Genomic DNA, 20,619 nt, shown 5'->3' on the forward strand with positions numbered 1-20,619 from the left:
TGAGCCAATCATGAGAGCCGAGTGAACATGGGAGAGAGCGACTGAGGTGAGCGAGCGTGAGAGAGTGTAGAGACTAATTTTGGGCCGGATATGGTAACACGTGCTATGCACGTGGGCTTGGGACATTTGTGGTCTCGGACCTGAGACGTCTGCCGAAACGGAAGCGCTATTATTCGAACGGCCCGACGAATCCTTTCGTTCTCTGCTGCTTTTGTCTTAACTTCCGAGGAAGCTATCAGACCGAACATGGCCTAAAATCCGTTCTCATTAGAAGTTGACTCGACGGTCAAAATTGAGGATGTCTTCAGGCGTGGGAAAGGAAGAAGAAGGCCCGGCCCGGCCCAAAAGAACTCCCGGACCCGTGTCTTAGGTTTTCCGGTTCCAAACCCGGGCGGGGCGGAAAATGACTCCGAACCCGGCCCGGACCCGGGCTTGCCATGGCCTTCTTTGCCAACAAGAAACCTTGCGAAAGGCTTTAATCGCGCAGAAGAAGAAGAAGCTCCTCACAGAAGCAGCAGCGGACGCGACCTCGGCCAGTTCCTCGCATTTCCCCTTCCTCAAGCGAACTCGCCATTGGCTCCCTCGCGATCGCAATCCCGATCGTCTTCGCCGCTTTCGCTCGAGGCCGAGATCCGGTGAACTCTCTTTCTCTCGCGCTCGCTCGATCGCTCTCTGTTCGTGTGCGTGCGTGTGTGTTCGATTTGATTGCAATTTGATGGATCCGTCCTCGTTCTTCTGGCTTGCGAGAGTGACGCGCGCCCCCTCTTTCTGCCTCGCAGGTTCGCCGCTCCGTTGTTCCGTAATGGGAGACAGTCAGTACTCTTTCTCGCTCACTACCTTCAGGTGCGTCCGCGTAAGCCGGCCGAAGCCGGGGCTCCTGGTCGTCGCTGGTTTTTTTTCGTTCCGTTCGTTCGCGTCTTTCTTTGATTTCGCGAGTTTATGATTTTTGTTCTGCGTGGCGATTGGGGCAGTCCTTCCGGGAAGCTCGTGCAGATTGAGCACGCCCTAACGGCGGTGGGTTCTGGCCAGACGTCTCTCGGAATCAAAGGTGAGGTCCCTCGGGTGCTTATGTTTTTGTCCCGTCGGTTGAGTGCTTTTTCTTCGGTACGTGTGAGTCCTTTGCCAATGGGAGTTTCAGCATTGTAGCAGGCCCGCACGGAGTATAGGGAAGCTTTCTTAGCTAGGATTCTGACAATAATCACTTTGGTTCTGCTGTAACACCATTGGGTTCGATTAGTTATGCGTTATTAGTGTCTCAATGTTCAGCATAGAGAAAATTTTAAAGGCCATTGGGCTGTTAGTGGGCGTCAGTAAACAAATTCCATTGTGTAGGTATTGCCAGTGAAGGGTTCCTTATGTATTGTTTGTGCAATTTTCACTGGGACAAGGATCCAATGATTTCACACTTTTTCGGCATGAAATTTGGCATTTTAGACTTGATTGATCAATTCAAGATAGACCATTTGACCTGAATATCCTTGGGGGTTATAAATAGTTCTTGGCAGTCGATAGCACCAGAAGGATCGAGTTCTTTAAAATTCATTCTCTCTGTCGCTCCCTTCTGTGGCCAACATTTGTGTGTATTTTTATGACCTACTATGCAATATTTAATGGCCTTAATCTGATCTACATGATTGCAGCTAAAGATGGCGTTGTCATCGCGACAGAGAAGAAGCTTCCCTCTATATTGGTTGATGAAACTTCCGTAAGTAACTCTTAGCATGTCTTTTATTTTCTTTTTGTTTCTTTCAAAGAATGATTTTTTATCTAAGAAATATTTGTCTCGTGCCTGTTGGTTTTTATTTTCTTCTTTCCATATTTCTTATGCCCTTGATGAATCTGCCTCTTTGGATGGTTGTCATAGGTCCTTGCAAATTTCTTATGAATAATTTGGTAGCTAAAGAACTTTCTTGAAGATAGAAAATTTATGTGAAGAAGTTGCAGACGGGTTTCAAGGCTTTTGAATACCTTAGAGTGATAATTGGACCCAACTCGTAACAACTTAAGTTATATTTTTGGTTTGTCTAATTATGCAAGGCACTAGAATCTATGTCCTGCATTTGGTTACCGTCTCCACTTGGTGGATGGCTTACCCTCTAATGCTTTACTTATGAAGGAGTTTTATCGTCGGCACCTTTGATAATGCAAATTTTATCTATCTGCAAAATGGTAAATGAGATCATACTTGTCACTGTTGTAATTGCTATTATGGCCTTATGTGTTTGCATTTAGTTTTTTGATTCTTCAAGTCTGGACCTTCACATTCTTTAAATAAATTCTATATAGTTGTTGGCTAACCATATATCTTTCTTTTCTGCTAAATCTTATCAATTTTACTTTTGTCAGGTTCAAAAGATACAGTGCCTGACACCAAATATTGGAGTTGTTTACAGGTTCGTTTCCTCAATGCTTTTTCATTGTTGCAAGCCTACATTTTTGGGCCCTGATTCTGGCGGAACTATCACCGTGGGTCATCCAGTTCTGTGGGGATATGAGTCTGTTCCATAAAGGGGAGGGGGCAATGTGAGAATAGTTTTTTAACAGGAAAATGATATTAATGTAAAGCTCAGGGACTGAATTCTTTCAAGTTATGCCCATATTGTTTTTTTAGTAAGATTAAGACATGACATGGTATATTTTGACTTGACTATGAAGATAATTAATCTGCTAAAGAAATTGTCGAGCTTTCAGTTCTGCTCTGGAAAGCAGATTTGGCCGCCCTTCTCTGGCACCATTGGAGAGTATACGGTATATAACATGCTTTTGCAATGAAGCAAAAGAAGATTTGTTCAATGCATACAATACCATGAAGAAATGTGGGCTTTTGAAAGACCAAAATGCAAGTGTTGCACTGTGTCTCCCTTATTTGTCAATGAAATTGGAAATTTGTGTTTATCTGAATATTACATCTTGAGTCAAGCAACAGTTAGAAAGTATTTTTCACTATTCCTTTTACTTCTTGACATGCTCTACTTGTTGCTCTTTTTGGTCACTGATTTATTTTCTCTTTTTATGACCATTCCTGTTGCAGTGGCATGGGTCCAGATTTTAGAGTCTTAGTTCGGAAAAGCAGGAAACAGGCAGAACAGTATCATAAGTTATATAAGGTACCTCTTTGCATTCTGAAGAGTGATCCTCTTTTGTTGGATCAAAATAGTTGGCAAACACGCTTATGGTACCTTTTAATTCACAAGATAAAAGTATTCTTGAACTGCTTCTTGAGGATTATTTATTGTATGTTTCTGTTTTTATTTTGTATATGCATTTTAACTGCTTCATTTTTATGTGCCTTCTGCTCTTTCAAGTTCATCAGCAGCACTATTGTAGCTGCTGTAACTTTTAAAAGTATGATTGTAAAGCACTCCTAAATAGATATGAGTGGAAAAGATATAAGTTTTTGTTGCAATGTTCACTTATCATTGACCATTCTTACTCTAACTGTAGGAACCCATACCGGTCACGCAACTAGTGAGGGAGACTGCAGCTGTCATGCAGGAGTTTACTCAGTCAGGGTAAATGAGCTACTTTATGGAGTATGCTGTATTTGTTTTTTTCCATAGTCAGTGTCGTTTAATGGAAGGTTCAGTTGAGTCTAACACGATGTGCGTACAATAAAGAAAGTACGTTTGTTGATTTTATAATGGATGTCAACCTTGCAAAGTTTTTATTGTTCTTTTGATCTTGAATGCCATTTCTCACATGGCCTTTCCTTTTCGTCTGTTTTATTTTGAAGTGGTGTGAGGCCTTTTGGAGTATCTCTTCTGGTTGCTGGATTTGATGATAATGGTCCTCAATTGTATCAGGTATTTTGTCTTCTCTTTGGAGATTCTGTAGTGTTTTAATGACAGCTATATATTTAGTTAATCTGGTTTATAGTGTGCGACTGGCAAAGTGGATGTGAGAATACCCCTTAAGATGATATGAACACCTCTCATCATTGATCCACCTATAATTAACTTGTGAGTCAAGTTTAATATGTTGTAATGGGGGTCTAGACTGTCCATGACAAGATTGGTGGTGTTCGCTATTTTTCTTCAATATTTTATTACTTTGACATCGAACAATTATTATGAAGGTTTCACATTGATTAAAATACCTCAAAGATCTTTTCTGTACATGGCGGCAACTTTGTTTTCAAGTATGTAATTGGTGTTAGATTGTATGTCTTTTCAACATCTTATCTGTACTGGAGTTCAACATGATCGCGGTAAACTGGAAGAGTTGAGGATGTGGTCAGTGGAGACAAGGGTAATGGTGTCAGAGAAGTCGTGAACGACCGAGTGGTTGTCATTGGAAGAGTTGGCAGCCTTGCCCTTGGCTTTGGCTTCACCAGCCATGGTGATTGGATTTTGGGAGGATGAAGTTCCATGAGAGAGTAACTTAAGTGGTCGAATTTTAAAAGTTTTAAAAATAAAAGAGATTGATGGTAAATTGTTGGTACAAAACTGAGTGCTGCATGGTAGTTTTGACACTTCAAGTGTAATTTTTCTCAGAATGTTATATCAATCTTGCAAGCTTTGTACCACTTCCTGAACTTCAAGACATTCATCGTTGAAATATGCATATCCCAGCAATCACAGTTAGAAGCATTAAAGAATGCTTATTTAACCCTCTTGCTTTATATTTGTAAACAGAAACAACAGTCTCTTATTACCTTGTATGTGGTTAATTAGAACTACCATGAAGTACTTGCTGCTGTACACTTAATAGGTCGATCCATCTGGTTCATATTTCTCGTGGAAAGCTTCAGCAATGGGAAAGAATGTTTCGAATGCGAAGACATTTCTTGAGAAGAGGTAATAAGAATGTAGTAGCTGTTGGAATGTCTTCTGATTTCTTCTAACTGTATGTCTGATTATTATTAATTTCATGGAATTGTTCACTGGAAGATACAGTAAATAGTCTTCATTTCCCATACGACTCTTGATCTTTAGCCAAGCTTTATATCATTGCATGAACTATGCAAAAAATGAGATCTTCCTACTGTGGCATGGAGAGCTAGATGCTTTAAAAATCTGTTTGTTGTTATCTTTTTCCTTTAAATGTAAACTTGCATGATTGACATGATTTTGAGTCAAGAGGCATACAACTCTTGCTTGTGCCCCTTTGCATGTGCTTATTTGATGTTTTCTATTCCATGCTATCGTGTAACAAATGTTTTCTATCTGAATCATGATAGATTATTCTGATTGCCTCGTCTCTATCTTCATCTATATTCTGAACTTATTTTGTTCTAATGGCCATGAAGAGTCAGAATGACGAAGGTTTCCTTTGTATGATTTTAAGTAAATGTTTTGGCTCCTGGCTGAAGATAACTGATATCAATATTCCCTTTTTCCAGTTTAAATATCAGCTTGCTACTGTAGGTGGTAACTTAAGGAGGAATTCTTAAGAGATTCTGTCAAATGCCTAATTGAGTTAGAATGGTTAGAATGGCTGGCAGCAGTGATGTATGAGGAGATGATATCAACAGTGGGTTCTTAGAGCTGTATTTATGTAGTATCGAGTGAATCTTTCATTCTTGCACCAACATTAGATTGTGGTAGTTCACTTTCCACAGACCAGTCTACTATCCTGAAAATCGATTATGTGCTTAAAAGGTTTACTTTTAGTAACTTTTGGACCACTCAGTGGATAATCCTTTATCTTCTGAACTTCCTTAGTTGTCCATTTGCTGTGTCCTGTGACGTCTTACAAGTAGAGTTAAAACCGATATGTACGAAATGGAATATGTGTCAATGAGTGCATCTGCTTCATCACTGTGCAAGGCAGGATTTGAGGATTAACCCTGCATGGCTCCACAAACACACAGAGGAGGTCTAGCCTCCCCAGCCTGACTTCCCCAGTGCCTGTCCACTTGATATACAGTGGTGGCAGGCTGCCTGGATTCTCCTGATATAATGCCTCGGGGAACACAGCACCAGACTCTCCTGCACCTACCCAAGCTTTTCTTCCCGGGTAGAGGGGAATACATGCCTAGCTGAACGGGGTCTCCCACCCCAGGGCGGATCTCCCGCCGTTTCAGTGCTTGGGCCTTTTAGGATGGCCTTTCACTGTGTCAGTTATCTCATTATATTTCTCTTGGGTGGATAACATCCCAATGCCCCCTTAGTTTAAGGTTGGAGGGGCCCCTGGGAAGCCAGGGCGAACCTGCCCAGGTTGGCAGCAAGCCCCCCCACGGGGCTTACCCTTCATTGCCGAGGGAGCAGTTTAATGAGCTGCTCAGCTCGAAGGTATTATGATTCTCTAAGAGGGTTCCAAAATGGTAGCTTGAAAAACCTTGATGGTCGTAGAAACCCTAGCTAGTGTCCACTGCACTACTAGGGCAGAGAGTGGGATAATATTCATCATGTGTAGGAATTATGTTAGTTACTCTAAAAGGAACGGCCTCTTATTGTGTAGTCACTCCTGTTAGTTCTGAATATGTGAGCTGTAAGTGCCGCATTTTTCAAAAGTATGGAAGTTTAGCAGGGTTCATCATATTGAATCAACTAATAAACATAATGGTTTGGCTTGTTGTTTCACATTTCTCTTTGGTATTATTTTAAGGGGACATGTGAATGTCCTGATGAAGATTCTTTTCTGTCTTTAAAATTGTACCATAAGATCATTTTTCTGATGACATAACTTTATTATGTGGACTCCCTTGATGACAAGAATAAGCTCCTTCTTGGGTATTGTAGGTACACTGATGACATGGAACTTGAAGATGCCGTCCACACAGCTATTCTTACACTGAAGGAAGGGTAAGTGACATTCTTTTTTCCTTTACCTGGAGGCTTTGTTTAACATGCAATAACTTATGATTCTGGATATAGTGTCTAGTGCATATACTCTGGGGGGAATGTTTAGGCAGTGTTCTGTTTCTCACTTTTAATTCCGATGATGGCAGCTGTTTTAATGTTTTTCTTTCTGATTCCTTTAGCTAGGATTCATTTGATTGGTAAAGGCGAACAATGAGATCTTTTCGATGTTAAGGCATTTATTTGTGCTGATCCTATTACTTTCTGGTTTCTTCCTGTCCGTTTTTTCATACTATAGACTAGAAAACCCACGGAGCTTCACAGCTTAATGTTTTCAAGAATGAGATAAATCGCAGAAATACTCCTGTGTCTTTACCACCGCATTTTTTGTGCATTAAGGGAAATTTAGAGGTGGGCTTGCAAGAGGCCAAATTTTGAGCTTTCTATCAAATTACATAGGTCCTCCCTAGAATGTAGCTGTGAGATTTTAAGGGGTTTTCATAGTTGATTTGCTGACAGCCTAGCGATGCCTTTGTTACTATGACTGATCCAGCTATATCTACAGTTTCAAGTGCTCCTCTGCAATGTGTTACCAGTATGCAGTTGGTAGGCCTAACTTGTTGTATCTGTAAGCCAGAAATTAGGGACTTTAGAATATCACTTCGTTGGAAGAAAAACTGCTTTTGCTATTTTTTCTATTCTTTAGAATTAGAAAAGTTGCATTTGGACATCTGGCTTGATATTCAACTAGAATAAAGTATCCAGAATCTTGCAGTCAGAAATGCTTTGGTTAGAGAAGTAAACTTGTCAGAAATCAAGTAATCAATGAGTGCATGTACTGATTATGAACCATGAATGAGTCGCATTGTGCAAGGGCAGTCTTTTTGGTTGAATGTTTAGGAAAAGCTATGAAATATGGCATTTTTTGCCATGTATGCTTTTATTGTCAGTAGATGGTTCCAGACAGAGTCAGTGTGCTTTTACCATGTATGTACCTATAAATTCGGTAGATGGTTCAGACAGAGACCAAAATAAATTTGTTGTGTGATGAGTACTTTAATTGCTCATGTTTAATTGGTAATTGCTTAAATAGGGTGTACATGTTAAAGCCAAGGACAATTATTATCATAGGTTTTTAGGTGTACATGGAGCCAGGAAGGAGCTGTGACAGTTATTGTTGATCCCTCTGGCTAATGGCTTCCTTTCTTCTGTTCTGGAACTTCTGCTGTACTACTTGGGCTTGCTTGTTAACTTTGTCCTTTTGTTTGAGATTCCAAGTCATATTATTGTTGAATGGTTTGCAGGTTCTTCTGTTCCACCTTGCTTCTTGTGATCCATACATAGCTGATGTAACTTCACTTGCAAATGCTGATATTACAAATTAAACATCTTTTATTGTGGATTGCAGATTTGAAGGTCAAATTTCAGGAAAGAACATTGAAATTGGAATAATTGGCACTGACAAGAAGTTCAGGTAACATCTTATTTGTGAACTTCTCTTTAATATTTGTGGCAAAATCTTGAAACTTACTCAAATTCTGTTGGTGAATAAGTTTATCCATGATTGCCAGACTTTTTGGTACATTCATCTATTGTGGATGTGAAGCAATATGAACTTTAACATTCTTGAAGAGAAGTCATTTCACTCATCTTTGGAAGACCTCTAATTAAATTTTCTTGACTGAATCCAAGTTGTCTTAAAGAGTTCTAGCTATTTTAGGTAGCTGACATGTTTCTAATTGAATCGAGTTTTCGAAGTATACCAAAGGTCTTTCCTTGTCATATAATCATCAGTCACTTTGTACAACATCCGAACATAGGCCAACACCTTATAAGATAAAATGCCACAGAATCTCCTGTTGAATTTGCTGTTTTTTTTCCCTTTCATGTGCATCTGGTGATTCTTGTAGTACAACATTGGTGATGATGGGTCAAGTAAGATTTCCAAGCAGACATAAAACATAATGATTGGAAGCTGAACCTGTCACTAGAGTTGAGAATGGAGAGGCAATGAGTCAACATGAATGAAACATCTGGCATTCTTGATTTATGCTTTGAAGTCTGGAACAGGCATGGCATTGATACTTCTGTGACCAATATATCAGCATTTTTTTTAAAGAAAATGATAGCTATTTTCTGATTTGACGTGAAAATATTAATGCTTATGTCTTATACACTACACAATGAAGTTTACCACGTGCTTAAGGTGTGGATCTCCTGGATGCTTCTATGTGATTCTTTATCATTGAAAAAATGAAGAGCAATTCGTTCTTTTTTCCTATAAGATACAAGGACATTGGTTATTGCGCTTTGTGACATGCTTCTCATGCTGCAAAACACAGTCCCCCAGTCTAGCCAGCCACACTCTGATCAGATGTCCAAAATCTAAGATATCTAGAAATTTGTTTGGAACTAAAGATAATCTGCTGATGAAATAATATGCAATCTTTTATGATGCGTGTCCTTGTCGATAATAACGTTATCTATTGACACAATACTTGCTTAAAATGATTCCAAGTTGGGAATTGCTGCCCATGCTTAATGAGGTACAGCACTCCAGATTTTTGTTCTTCTTGCATGGGTAACTTAAGCACAAATTCTCCCATGCAGGGTGCTGACTCCAGCTGAAATTGACGATTATTTGGCAGAAGTGGAGTAACTTGATTCATTCTTGTATACTGGTTGATGAGGTCCGGGCACATCCTATGAGTGGTTCTGTGCATTTAGCATGACAAGTACTGTTGCTTGGATATTTAGTTTTCAACAGCTCAGAAAAGCCTAATTGTATTAGACAGAAGGTGGATTTGTGTTCCAGTTTTAACGTTTGCATCAAGTTGTGAGCACTAGATCCTTTCTATTTTATGGCCAGAATGCGAAATCCACATTTTAAAGTGATGAAAATGTGCTGCTTGTGTTTAAATCTTGCCAAACTTTTTTGAAGTGTTGTATTTCGGGCCTACTACTCCTAGTAGGCTGCTATGGGGCAGAAGTGATCTGATTGAAAGGCATCCAATCCATGGGGGCTCGCGACTCGTAGGATGACCTTTTTTGATCAGGATCACTATCTGATTTCACTTTTCTCTTATCATCAAGAAACACTGCACACATGAACAAGGTGTTGGAGAATGAGAATTCCATTACCCATGGTACCCAACAAATAGTATGAGAAAGGATCATTGCATATGACTCAGGGCTACATTTTTGCCTCAAGCCCTGATTCTTGTGGGATCAGGCTTTCATGAGAGAATCTCAGATACATGAGGGGAAAAGATATTCTGTTACTCTATACAATCGCTTATAATACTTTTTCTCCTCATGTTCCCTTTGTACCCAAGGCTCAGATCCGACCTCTTCCGTAGTAGAAGGGAGATGTTGCGGGGAGGCATTTCTCTTCACAAAAGAAGGTAGGCTATGCAGTTTACAATGTACGTGACTGACATCACCTTACAAATCATTAGTAGGTTTAAGGCACGTCATCCCAACAAAGTTGTAGTTTGAAAGTTAATTCGCGTTGCCACTTCATGATTCTGGTCGATTATTGTCTATAGCTTCTGTATCACAGTGGAAGCGAATGCATCTCAGCTGTCATTGAAAATGAAGCGCATTTGCATTAAGATGTGTTTTTGTGGATATAAGTTCTTGTCAATCTCTGTTTCCTCTACGATATTTCTCCACGTGTTATCGTATAACTAAGAGATGACGACCATTCGTCAGATTTTTAGATCAGTGCAACTGAAGGTGGTCGTAGAACTTGAGTTCTGGTTCATGACCTAGATACTATTTACTGTCCTTCGCCTTCATGAGCTTTCCACTTCGTAATGAGCAATGCTCGATTCAGTATCACAACTTTAGCACACGTTTGGTGCTCATGCTACTTAGAGTTTGATCTTATGCCCCCGACCCTTTGCTGCATTCATGGATGGACTTTTTGATATGGATGGACTTTTTGATTGCTACGTTGCCTAATTTCAATCCCAAAACGTTTGGAAGTTTCGATCATTCCGATATGCCCCTATAGGTTCGGCAGAGTTATCAACATATATGCTGAAGATCAAGAAATTTGCTCTACGTAATTAGCAGGCCGATGCCCGGTTTAATATAATATTTACTGGCCGTGTACAGGGTGAGATTCCTAGACAGAGTTGTCAATGGAGAAACTCGCAATTTGGCTGCTGCTTTGGACGATTGTCACGTGGGATATGTAGCGGGCATCATTTTCAAATCGAGATAAGCACATGGAAACACAGCAAGTTCCCATGTGAGAAGTTCAATCCACCCATCGAGACAAGGACAACGACTCCACTCCACTAAGATAGAAAGACTTGAGAAAAACCAGACGCTACTACCCTTTCCTTTCGGTTCACACGACAGACTACTAGAAGCACACCATATACACAACCCTGAAACATTGAAGTAAGGATCATGACTAAAACACAGCTAGAGCCAGAATTACTAAAGCACGAACTACTACTGACTACTGATCATTGTCGTGACCGCATGATTATGCTTGACCAATCCGGGGGCGAAACAGATTGGAAGATGTCCTGTTTGATCTCGTGATGTAGATTACGGAGTCTGAAACCGCACAGGTTTGCTTGCAGGATCCAAAATTAACAAATCCCAGGCCATCGCTTATCCTCCTTGAAACCTTGGCCACAGCCCAGCGATTCTGGATCATCTCTCGGGTGTCGTCCTTGGAGCACTTGACGAATGCCGAAACAAAAGGGTCTCTCTTGCTGTTTCTTGTGGCGGAGGTTGTCCTGCTAAGCCGGTGTTTCTTGGAGGACGGTGAAGCAGTGGCGGCGGCAGCAGGAGGTAAGGGAAGGAGGAGGCTGGTGGATGGAGAACGCGCCATCATCCAGGACAAGTGGTTCTTGGGGATTCCTGGAATCTTTTCCCAGGAGAAGGGAACGCCGGAGGAGGCGACAGGGGCGGGGGGCTGGAATGGAGATACTGATCCGTGCCTAAGTTCAGGGGACGCTGAAGGTCCAAGAAAAGGAGAAGAAGAAGAAGAAGAAGATGATGACCGCGACGAAAGTGATGATGGTGAGGGAGACAGTGAACGAGTTCTGCGAGAAGATGAACACCTTAGTGTTAGCAGAGAAGGTGAGGAATCCATCTTGTTCATGAGAGAGAGGGAGAGAGAGAGAGAGGCTCTGTTGCATTTATTTCTGTGCCCTTCGATCTTGGTGACTGTATTTATAGAGAGCTCAGCCGGCGGCTGTTGTCATCTCTCGGGCGTCCGGATGGAAGAAAAGAAATGAAAATAAAATGGACAAGGGAAGAAATGTTATTTGACTAACATAACGACCACCTACAGCATTGATAACTACAACCACATGGGGAAGATGGCTACTAGATGGAAATCGGAAGCAAAGATTAGGATTGTTTTGGTGGATCCAAAACCTTTTAAGTTAGGAATTAGTACCTTATCATTTAGTTTGTCAAAGATTTTGATCTTGTGGAGTCCATGTGAAATTTGGATAAAATAAATCCATGTGCTATTTTAGAAAAGGTAAAAGACATTGCCGAAAGGACGACAAGTGGACTCCAACTCAAAATGTTAGGAAATCATATCATGTGTGCAATATACCTCACATGTCCTGTACAACTTATTTATAGCAATTCTAGTGGTGGGGTGATTCGGTTTTTGATATCTATGGAAATATGTACCAGGTATTTATATTATGAGTCTTCTCCGTTATGGGTAAAGTCCCTTTTATGAGATTCTATCGCAGTGGGGAAAACAAAACCTTCATGTATTAGGTATACAAGATTTCTTCATGAAAACTTTCATTGATGAAAAATTTCATTGCGATAAGGGAAAAAAAACCCTTATTTGTATTCCGTCGAAAGATTATTATATTCCGTGATTAGTTCTATTCATTTTGTCAATATATCCCCATGAGATCGGATCGAGGAATTTCCTGGGTGGGAAGCTAAAATCGTTTATCATTTACGTGTACGATGCGTCTAATCCATCGCATTGCCGAAGCGAGGAGCACGGGATCTCCTGTGCAAAAGAAAATGGGGACAAAGCAGGCTTTGGCGTCGCTAGACATTCGGTGCAGCGGTGACGTGCATCGCCCCACGAGCCCCATGCACGTGATGGAGGCTTTTGTCCGCTACTCGCATGTGAAACTCGATCGGGCCCCACCTCTTCCTCATGACGGCTGCTGACGTCACTCCCACCTTAATTATATTAGGGCTATAATTACCATTTTTTCTTTTTCTACGACAAATGGATGATTTGAAATAAACAATGATCACTCATGTAGCTTATAAAAATAAATAAATAAAGATTACTTTCATTGCCAATGAAAATGTTTTGAGGCACAATTACTTTAAGTGGATATAAGCGATCGTTTTTTGAAAATTCATTTTCAAATCATTAATTTTTTTGTGACGAGGGTTACCAATTATTTATATTCATTCTGAAAATACTCTTGTTTAATTATGCGCGCTATTGAGGTTTAGCCATTCAACGAGCCTCTTGCGGCTGTGATCTCACACAATTTAAAAATTAACCCATCTCGTCCTACATAGGTGCTCCCCACTTAATAACTGTACCACACAGTCTTGTCCAATTCTCACTCAAACTGCAAGTCTTCCCTGTGAGATCACGTGCAAATTTTAATTGTGGTTTCATTCGAACCTCTCGATCACTCGACAAGTCAGTGCAAGTGTCATCTTGCATAGCCATCTCTATCTATCAATTCATCTAGCCTAGATTCTCTATACATGCTTGAAGAAGATTGCATGATGAGGATTGATACCTAATTCACTTGCCGCCATCTAGAAATCGTTTGATCTTCAGAAGATCCTCTAAGTGACATTAGTTGTTTAAGCAAAGATTATGCATTCTAGAACTAGCTAGTCACGTAATATGATATTATTGATCATGTGCGCTTCACACGAGACTTGGCCGCTCAAAGACATTGGATAATTGAACTGGAAAGGACGCTTTCCAAAAAATTGAAGGAGTAGGATGAGGTGACGATTGATCGTGAAACGAAAGAGCCGCGATCTGCTTTTTTGTCCTGTGATGATGGTCTCTTGAATAGATGAGTAATTGTTTGCATTCACTGCAACTCCGGCAATTCTTGAATCAGGTAGGTCTTATGTGGAGCTACCGCGTCCAGAGTTCAAGATGGATTAGTAGTAGCCGTCATCTATGGCATGAAACAAAATGAAAGCCCGAGAAAGATTAAGAGCTTGTTTGTTTTAATCAAGCATCAGCCTTTTTTGCTTTCTTTCCGGACTTCAAAGTATCATCTTAAATTTGAAGAAAAAAACTTGCATGCCAATGTATGTTTGTGAAAGTTTAACGAGGTGTGCCAATGTATGTTTGTGAAAGTTTAACGAGGTGTTTCATGCTTATAAAAGGTCAAGAAACGGGTGTCGTAAGATCTAAGTTAAGTAGAAAAACAAAAAAGTATCATGGATATCATTTAATGTTTTGATAATGCTTGGTGGTCATGTGAATTTTGTAAAGAAGCTGATGCGGTTGAATTGGCCCGACTCCGTTTGTGGCCAACGATTTGACACCTCTTCTTGGTTTAGTTTCCTGCTTCATTATTGTCATATGCGGTTCAGACTTTTGGAAATGTTACGCCCGTGGTATCACAGTATCTCTGCCCCATATTTGGGAGTTGTGGAAAGATAGGGAGGAGCGAAAGTTAGAGTGAAAAAAGATGAAGATTTTGAAATTCTCGTGAGAGCATAAAAGAAAAAGAAAAAGAAAAAGAGAGAAATTCAAAACTAGCAGGAATTTCCTTTACATTTTTCTCCCCGGTGTCTTCCAAACATCCAAACATAGCCTTAGTACGAAGTTGTGTTGTACCCTAACATTCGGTACATGGGTAATTGGTTCCTAGTTTTCGATCTGGTCCGGTTCCACCTAGGAATCGAAAACCGCACTAGGAGGATTGGTTCCCAATTTTTGGGACTAGGAATTGGACCGGACGGTCCTAGGACTGGGAATTGGACCAAACCAACTAGTTCGGTTTGGTCCGTTTCCACCTAGGAATCGAAAAACACATCGGGAGGATTGGGAATTGGACCAGACGGTCCTAGAATTGGGAATCGGACCGAACCAACTAGTTTGGTCTAGTCCGGTCCCATGGAGCCAATCACCTAGCAAAAAAATAATAATACTAGAGTTGTTACTATTTTGAGGGTTTATTGGTATTTTTAAGAAATTTAATATATATATATATATATATTTTTTTTTAAAAGAGTCGGTCTAGTTTGGTTCCCCTCAAAATCGGAAACCAGATCGACAATCACCTATTCCATTTTTATAGAAGGGGGAACTAGACCAATCATTTTGGGAATGGACTAAACCGGCCGGTCTAGTCTAGTTTGGACAGCTCTCAATTTAGGTAATCCAACATGCTCACACCTAGTTCGGTACGGTACCATGCGACAATAACCTCAATGCGGTCAATGCACCTCAATGAAGTTCTACTCATTCATTAGAAAGTACATATATACACACACATTTATATAGTATTTATTACGTAATTTATCTATTCATTAAAACACTTGAGGAGGGCGTCAATGAATATACTAAAAGCAAATTAATGGGGAGAATTACTCAAAAAGTCCTAAATCTATTATAATTGTACTAATTTGATCATATACCTTTTTTTTTTAGCCAATTCAATCCTTAATTTTTTACAATTGTACCAATTCAATTTATCTAGCTAATTTTGACCGGTTGACGCCGATGTAGATGCTTTGGCCGATGCCAACTCCGATTGATACTAACATAAATAATTTTTAATGATTTTTTTTTCAATTTTTTTTTATTAATATTAATATTTTTTTTTCTTCTTTCTTTTCTATTCTTCCATCTTTTCCCCTTTTTCCCCTACAGTAGCTGGCAAGACTTGCTGATCAAGGGTCAAGACCATTGACGGTGGCTAGCGAGGGTCTCAACCCTTGCCCAACCTCACCCCAATCTAGGTGAGGCTAACCTCCATGGCCTTGCCCGCGCTTGGCAAGGCCATGGTTGTCATTGCCCAAGCCCTAGCAAAGGTGGCTATGGTCTTGCCCAAATCTGGGTGAGGTCGAGCAAGGGCCTTGACCATTGTTGGCAACTATCGGGGGCTTCGTGGCTTTGGCCTAGTGGTTAGCAAGCCTCATCGACCATTGTGAGGAAAAAAAGGAAAAGAATGAAGAAGATAAAAAGAAGAGGAAAAATAAAAAATTAATAAAAAAATTTAAAATACTATTAAAAATTGTTTATGTCAAAGTCACTTAGATAGTCTATGTTGGCTAACATCCACATTCACATTAGCACTAGCTAACTAAAATTGATCAGATGAATTAAATTGATAAAAGAAAATGTTTATGATTGAATTAACATAATTGCAATAATTTATGATTGTCTTGATAATTTTCCTTGAACTAATGTAATTGCACTCTTTGTTTATTTTTATTTTTGTAAGTGCTAATGCTAGCCCATTCTCTCTTGTGATGAATTTGACAAGCCCATTTTGCTAGGAAGGCCCAGCGGATTCCAAAACCCTAAAAAATGTTTTTGCTCCATCTTGGGTTTTGGGAATCGAGGCCTTTTCAATAAATTGATATGATTCGGGAAGTGCCGAAAGGCTGCAATTTCGAGCGATTTAAATTTATAGATGGTATCTGAACAATTTTTTTTTTATTTTTTTTTATTTTTTTTTATAGATGGTGGGTTCATCAGGCCTTTATGAAATCCTTTCGTTTTATCCTATCGTCTGAAAATGGAAAATGCTAGATTTCATAGTCACATATTCCGGCCAGAAGAAACATGGCTAGAACTTTATCGTGGCCAAAGCCAATATTAATGTGAATTTGCCATCGTTTGTAGAATTCTAACTAGTAATGGCCCATTGGGCATCTTTAGATATTTTAAAATTTATCCATAAAGTTGATATAGGAATCGAAGTAGTAATTGTGACTTAATATTTAAACCAGCTGGCCATATCCATCACTCAATTGGTCTGTATTATACAAGTTTGTATATTGAATTTGTAAAGCAATCTTCACAATCTCAACTTTCGATTTTCTAAATTTAAAATCACACACACATACATATGTATATATTGTATTATATCAACAGTAATACTCTAGATAAAGTAGGTCTAAAAGTGTAGTGATCATCATAACTCGAAAAATCCTGTTATTGCTTGTGTAAACGACTAATACATGATTCCAAGGAAGAAAAAAAAAAGGAACTAATACATTAACAGTATGTCAATACACACGAACATAATTGATGAAAAATATTATTTTTATTTCATTCGATCTATATTTATGTTAATAAACTACTTATTCTAACTTTTCGTCTTTTATGTGATTACCATTAGTCAATTAAAATATTTCATTTGCAATTAAAATTGAAAAACTCATTGCAATGAATACTTTTTTGTGTAAAGAATCGATTTTACAATTTTTCAAATTCACCATTCAACCCTCCTTTTTTTTTTCTTTCTTTCTTTCTTTCTTCTGGGTATTAATTAAGGCAAAAGCTGATTGAAAAATTACAAATTAACCGATTTTAACGTGAAAGAACCTACTTGAGAAATGATCCCATTAATACATGTGCCGTGTAAGGCAAAATTCTTTAGCCATCGAACAAACGGCAACGGGTGATCTACCCCTAGTGCCTCGTCTGTGTTCCATTTACCCTAAATTTGATTGAGGAGGACTTGATCTCCCCTAGAAAACCTTCACTTCTTTTCTTGACTCGAGAAGCTCTACTTTGAAATTGACCGAATTGAATTGATCTCAAAGCTTATTTTAGAAAAATCACCTTGACTCAAACCATGTCTTCAACTCGAACGGACAATAATGTGGCCCCTTGACCAATATACTTTTAGAAATGGTGAAACTTTTATATCTTATTATAAGAATTCAATCATTCGCACAAAAACTAAATAAAGTGAGCCGACTCTAGGACCTCTCAAGTATCTTCATAGGTCATTCGGTAAAGAGAAACCACCAATAGATCTAGGGATAATTATATAAAAGAGTCACGAACTGAGTTTCGTGTCTCTAATGCTTCTAAGATAGACTATCTTTATGAAGTCTCTCTTAGTGATGAAACCAAGATATCTGAAACCCAACTCCCCCTCATGAACCCTTATTCTGCTTTCGCAAAACCAACCTCTTCATTTTCACCCATTCGCTCCATCCGCCAACTTATTCACCAAACCCTAAAGCAAGTAAAAGAGTATGTCCAATCCTCCAAATTCGACCAGATCCTATTCCCGCTCGAAAAGGAATATTTTGTTACTCTCCAGATTCCTCCAGAATTTCCCAGACAATGGGCTTAACAGGGATACACTCATGTCCATTATGGAGCTGTTCGTCTTGCTCTGACTTTCTATGGTCGAAAAGGCTTGCCAGTTGTGGCAAGAGTAGCATTGCTAGACACCAGGTTTTTACAATACGAGCATGCTTGCATCGGCATCTGCTCAAACTACTTTGAATGCAGAAAAGTCTTTGTCACTCTATATCCCAACTTCAACATCGCTCTTTCGCACCCTCGCCACTTTCTTTTATGAAAGTCCAAGTTCAACTTACTGGAGCGCCTCAAACTGCTGACTCTGTAGTGGCAACACTACATTACCAGATGGTTTATCGAGTGCAGAATCATGCGCTTGATCTTAACTTCAACAATGGTAATGAAGATGCCTTGTTCATATCCATGCAAAATGACCAGGCATCTTGTATCCATGTTCCTAGACAAATTCCAAAGGATACGTTGGCCACACTTCTTTCAGAAACCTGGATTACCAATTATGAAAAGTTACATCAGCACAACAAGCCTTTCCAGTCTACGAACTCAGAGTTCGTAAGGAAAAAAGATGGAACTGTTTCCATTAAATTTGGCAAGGAAAAGGAAGAAAATCCTTCTATCTCCCAAACCCTCTTCATGATTGAACCATGTGTTCCTCAATCTATTTCCGAGCCAGATCCAAAGAAGCATGTTAGGCATTTTGATGGTGATGGACATCCTGCTCATTACTATAAAGACAATTATGGTCATTGTTTTTGGGATCCTTTTTGTCAATGTTCTCACTGTACAAATTCCCCGATGAGGTAGATCCTTTTGCAAGACCCCACCTCGACGGAAAAGGCCAAAGGATAAGATGTTCCAAAGGTACTTAGACGGAGATTCCTCCGTTGATACTCTTGGTGAATGTGACAAATACCAATTCATGGTTTCTTATACACCACCTCCACCACCGAGTCTAAAACTACATCCCAGGACTCACCGGATCTACCAAAAACACCACCACCATCTCCTCCCGGAAAAAAGCAAGTACTCTCTCCATTCTATAAGCCAATCCTCAAGTGGGCTAAGAAGCATTCTTACCCTCTCGAAATTCCGAAGAAGTACCATCTCGCTTCTTCTATTGCTATGTTTCAGATACCGACTTTCCTCCTCTTGTCAAGGAAAGTTCTAAACTCTCGTTCCGCCGCAAGAGTTTATTGATCCTCATGGCAGATACCGCCATGTTCCTAAAATTCCTACTCCTACTGATATAGATGAACATGGGAAACAGAAAAAAACCTCTGCCGCCGAAGCTGTTCTAAATTGGCAATCGGAGACTATGTTAGCACAAAACAATGCCTTCAAGGCAATTGACTCCAAAATTGGAAGTGTGCAACAAGACCTCCGAAGGTATGATGAAAGTACCAAGAAGATACTTTCGAATTCCGAAAAGGCTTCACGCCTTGGAATCAGACAACATCTTGGGTACCATTATCTCGAAAACCCACAGCCAGAAATAGAAAAGCTCAAAACCCAAATCCAGCTTCTTGAAGAAGGAAGGTTCAGACCATTTGACCCATTAGCACCTCCTGTTAAAACTGGGTATCTACCCCCACCATCTCAAACCTCTATTTTTGCCACTATTCCACCATATCCTTATAGAAGAGAACCGGATATGGCAAACTTACGAAATCGTATCAAAACCCTGCAGAAGGAAAAGGGGAAAGAAAAGGCATCACCCGAAAAAGCACCACCTACAAGATCAAGTTCCATTATTATAAGAGAAAAGCCAGAACAGATGATGCTATCAAATCCATTAGAATCTTTTCTAAAGGATTTAGGCACCCAGGAACCTGACTCTGTTATCCAGCAGCCTGAACAACCTGATCCTCCCAAAATTTTGCTCCCAATGGAGCAGACTTCTCATGACACTGAAACAGAATCTTCAATATCCCTTTCCTCCTCCTCATCCTTCTCAATTCCTACAGTCGATACCCTCCCCTTTGCACCGCCACTTCATCCATATTTATGGCCGACCCACCGCATGATGACATGGAATCGATTATTCGATATGGAAATGGGTCGACAAGCAATCCAACTCGCAACTCCACTCCCTATGTGTCCACTACATCAAAACAATTCTTCACCATTGATGATATTCCTGACCAGAAATGGCCGCACCGTCTTGAAAAATTTCATACATGGCTGAAGACCTAGTCTATCACCAATCATGATATGAATGATGTCTTGTACAATTTTGTTACAAGATTTACAGGAAGCTTGAAGTTCCGGTGGCAATCACTTTCAGAACGACCGATTCATTTCCCGATGTCACCTAATTTCGCCATGCCCTTACTCTCTTATATCATGTCTTTGTGGGAAAACCCGATGATCTTATAGAAATAAAAGAAGAGAGTTTTTTGAAAGAAGATGCTGCTCCTCCAGAAGAAACATCTTGATAAGCATTTTAAATTAATGCTTCAAACCTTTTATCAAGTTGGAGCAGACCCAAATTTGAAGCATGTCTTCCTTACTTCCATCCCGAAAGAGCTATCCCCGATGGTTGAAAGATCATTCTTTGGAAAGCAAAGACGGATACAAGAT

The 20,619-nt window shown here is 39.8% G+C and overlaps 2 protein-coding genes across 2 annotated transcripts; one reads left to right on the top strand and one right to left on the bottom strand.

Annotated features, from left to right (window-relative positions):
- The first annotated feature begins 471 nt into the window (after positions 1 to 471).
- On the top strand, positions 472 to 9,663 carry LOC104450769 (proteasome subunit alpha type-2-A). Its single transcript, XM_010065458.3, has 12 exons — positions 472 to 635; positions 780 to 843; positions 972 to 1,048; positions 1,641 to 1,705; positions 2,347 to 2,393; positions 3,032 to 3,107; positions 3,445 to 3,512; positions 3,734 to 3,803; positions 4,711 to 4,796; positions 6,684 to 6,746; positions 8,152 to 8,217; positions 9,354 to 9,663. Exons 2-12 carry the CDS (start codon positions 803 to 805, stop codon positions 9,400 to 9,402), a joined length of 708 nt encoding a protein of 235 aa, XP_010063760.1. The 5' UTR covers positions 472 to 635; positions 780 to 802; the 3' UTR covers positions 9,403 to 9,663.
- A 1,271-nt stretch (positions 9,664 to 10,934) lies between these two features.
- Positions 10,935 to 11,925, bottom strand: LOC104450772. Its single transcript, XM_018875664.2, has one exon. It carries the CDS (start codon positions 11,869 to 11,871, stop codon positions 11,245 to 11,247), a length of 627 nt encoding a protein of 208 aa, XP_018731209.2. The 5' UTR covers positions 11,872 to 11,925; the 3' UTR covers positions 10,935 to 11,244.
- Between the last annotated feature and the right edge of the window lie 8,694 nt (positions 11,926 to 20,619).

The sequence above is a fragment of the Eucalyptus grandis genome, chromosome 6 (assembly GCF_016545825.1).
Source record: "Eucalyptus grandis isolate ANBG69807.140 chromosome 6, ASM1654582v1, whole genome shotgun sequence".
Classification (NCBI taxonomy): domain Eukaryota; kingdom Viridiplantae; phylum Streptophyta; class Magnoliopsida; order Myrtales; family Myrtaceae; genus Eucalyptus; species Eucalyptus grandis.

Excerpts from the sequence above, each read along its gene's own strand:
- LOC104450769 (XM_010065458.3), top strand. The coding sequence starts at position 803 with ATGGGAGACAGTCAGTACTCTTTCTCGCTCACTACCTTCAG. Across the intron at positions 1,706-2,346 it reads TATTGGTTGATGAAACTTCC|GTTCAAAAGATACAGTGCCT; the intron begins GTAAGTAACTCT and ends TACTTTTGTCAG. Across the intron at positions 3,513-3,733 it reads CAGGAGTTTACTCAGTCAGG|TGGTGTGAGGCCTTTTGGAG; the intron begins GTAAATGAGCTA and ends TTTATTTTGAAG.
- LOC104450772 (XM_018875664.2), bottom strand. The coding sequence starts at position 11,871 with ATGAACAAGATGGATTCCTCACCTTCTCTGCTAACACTAAGGTGTTCA.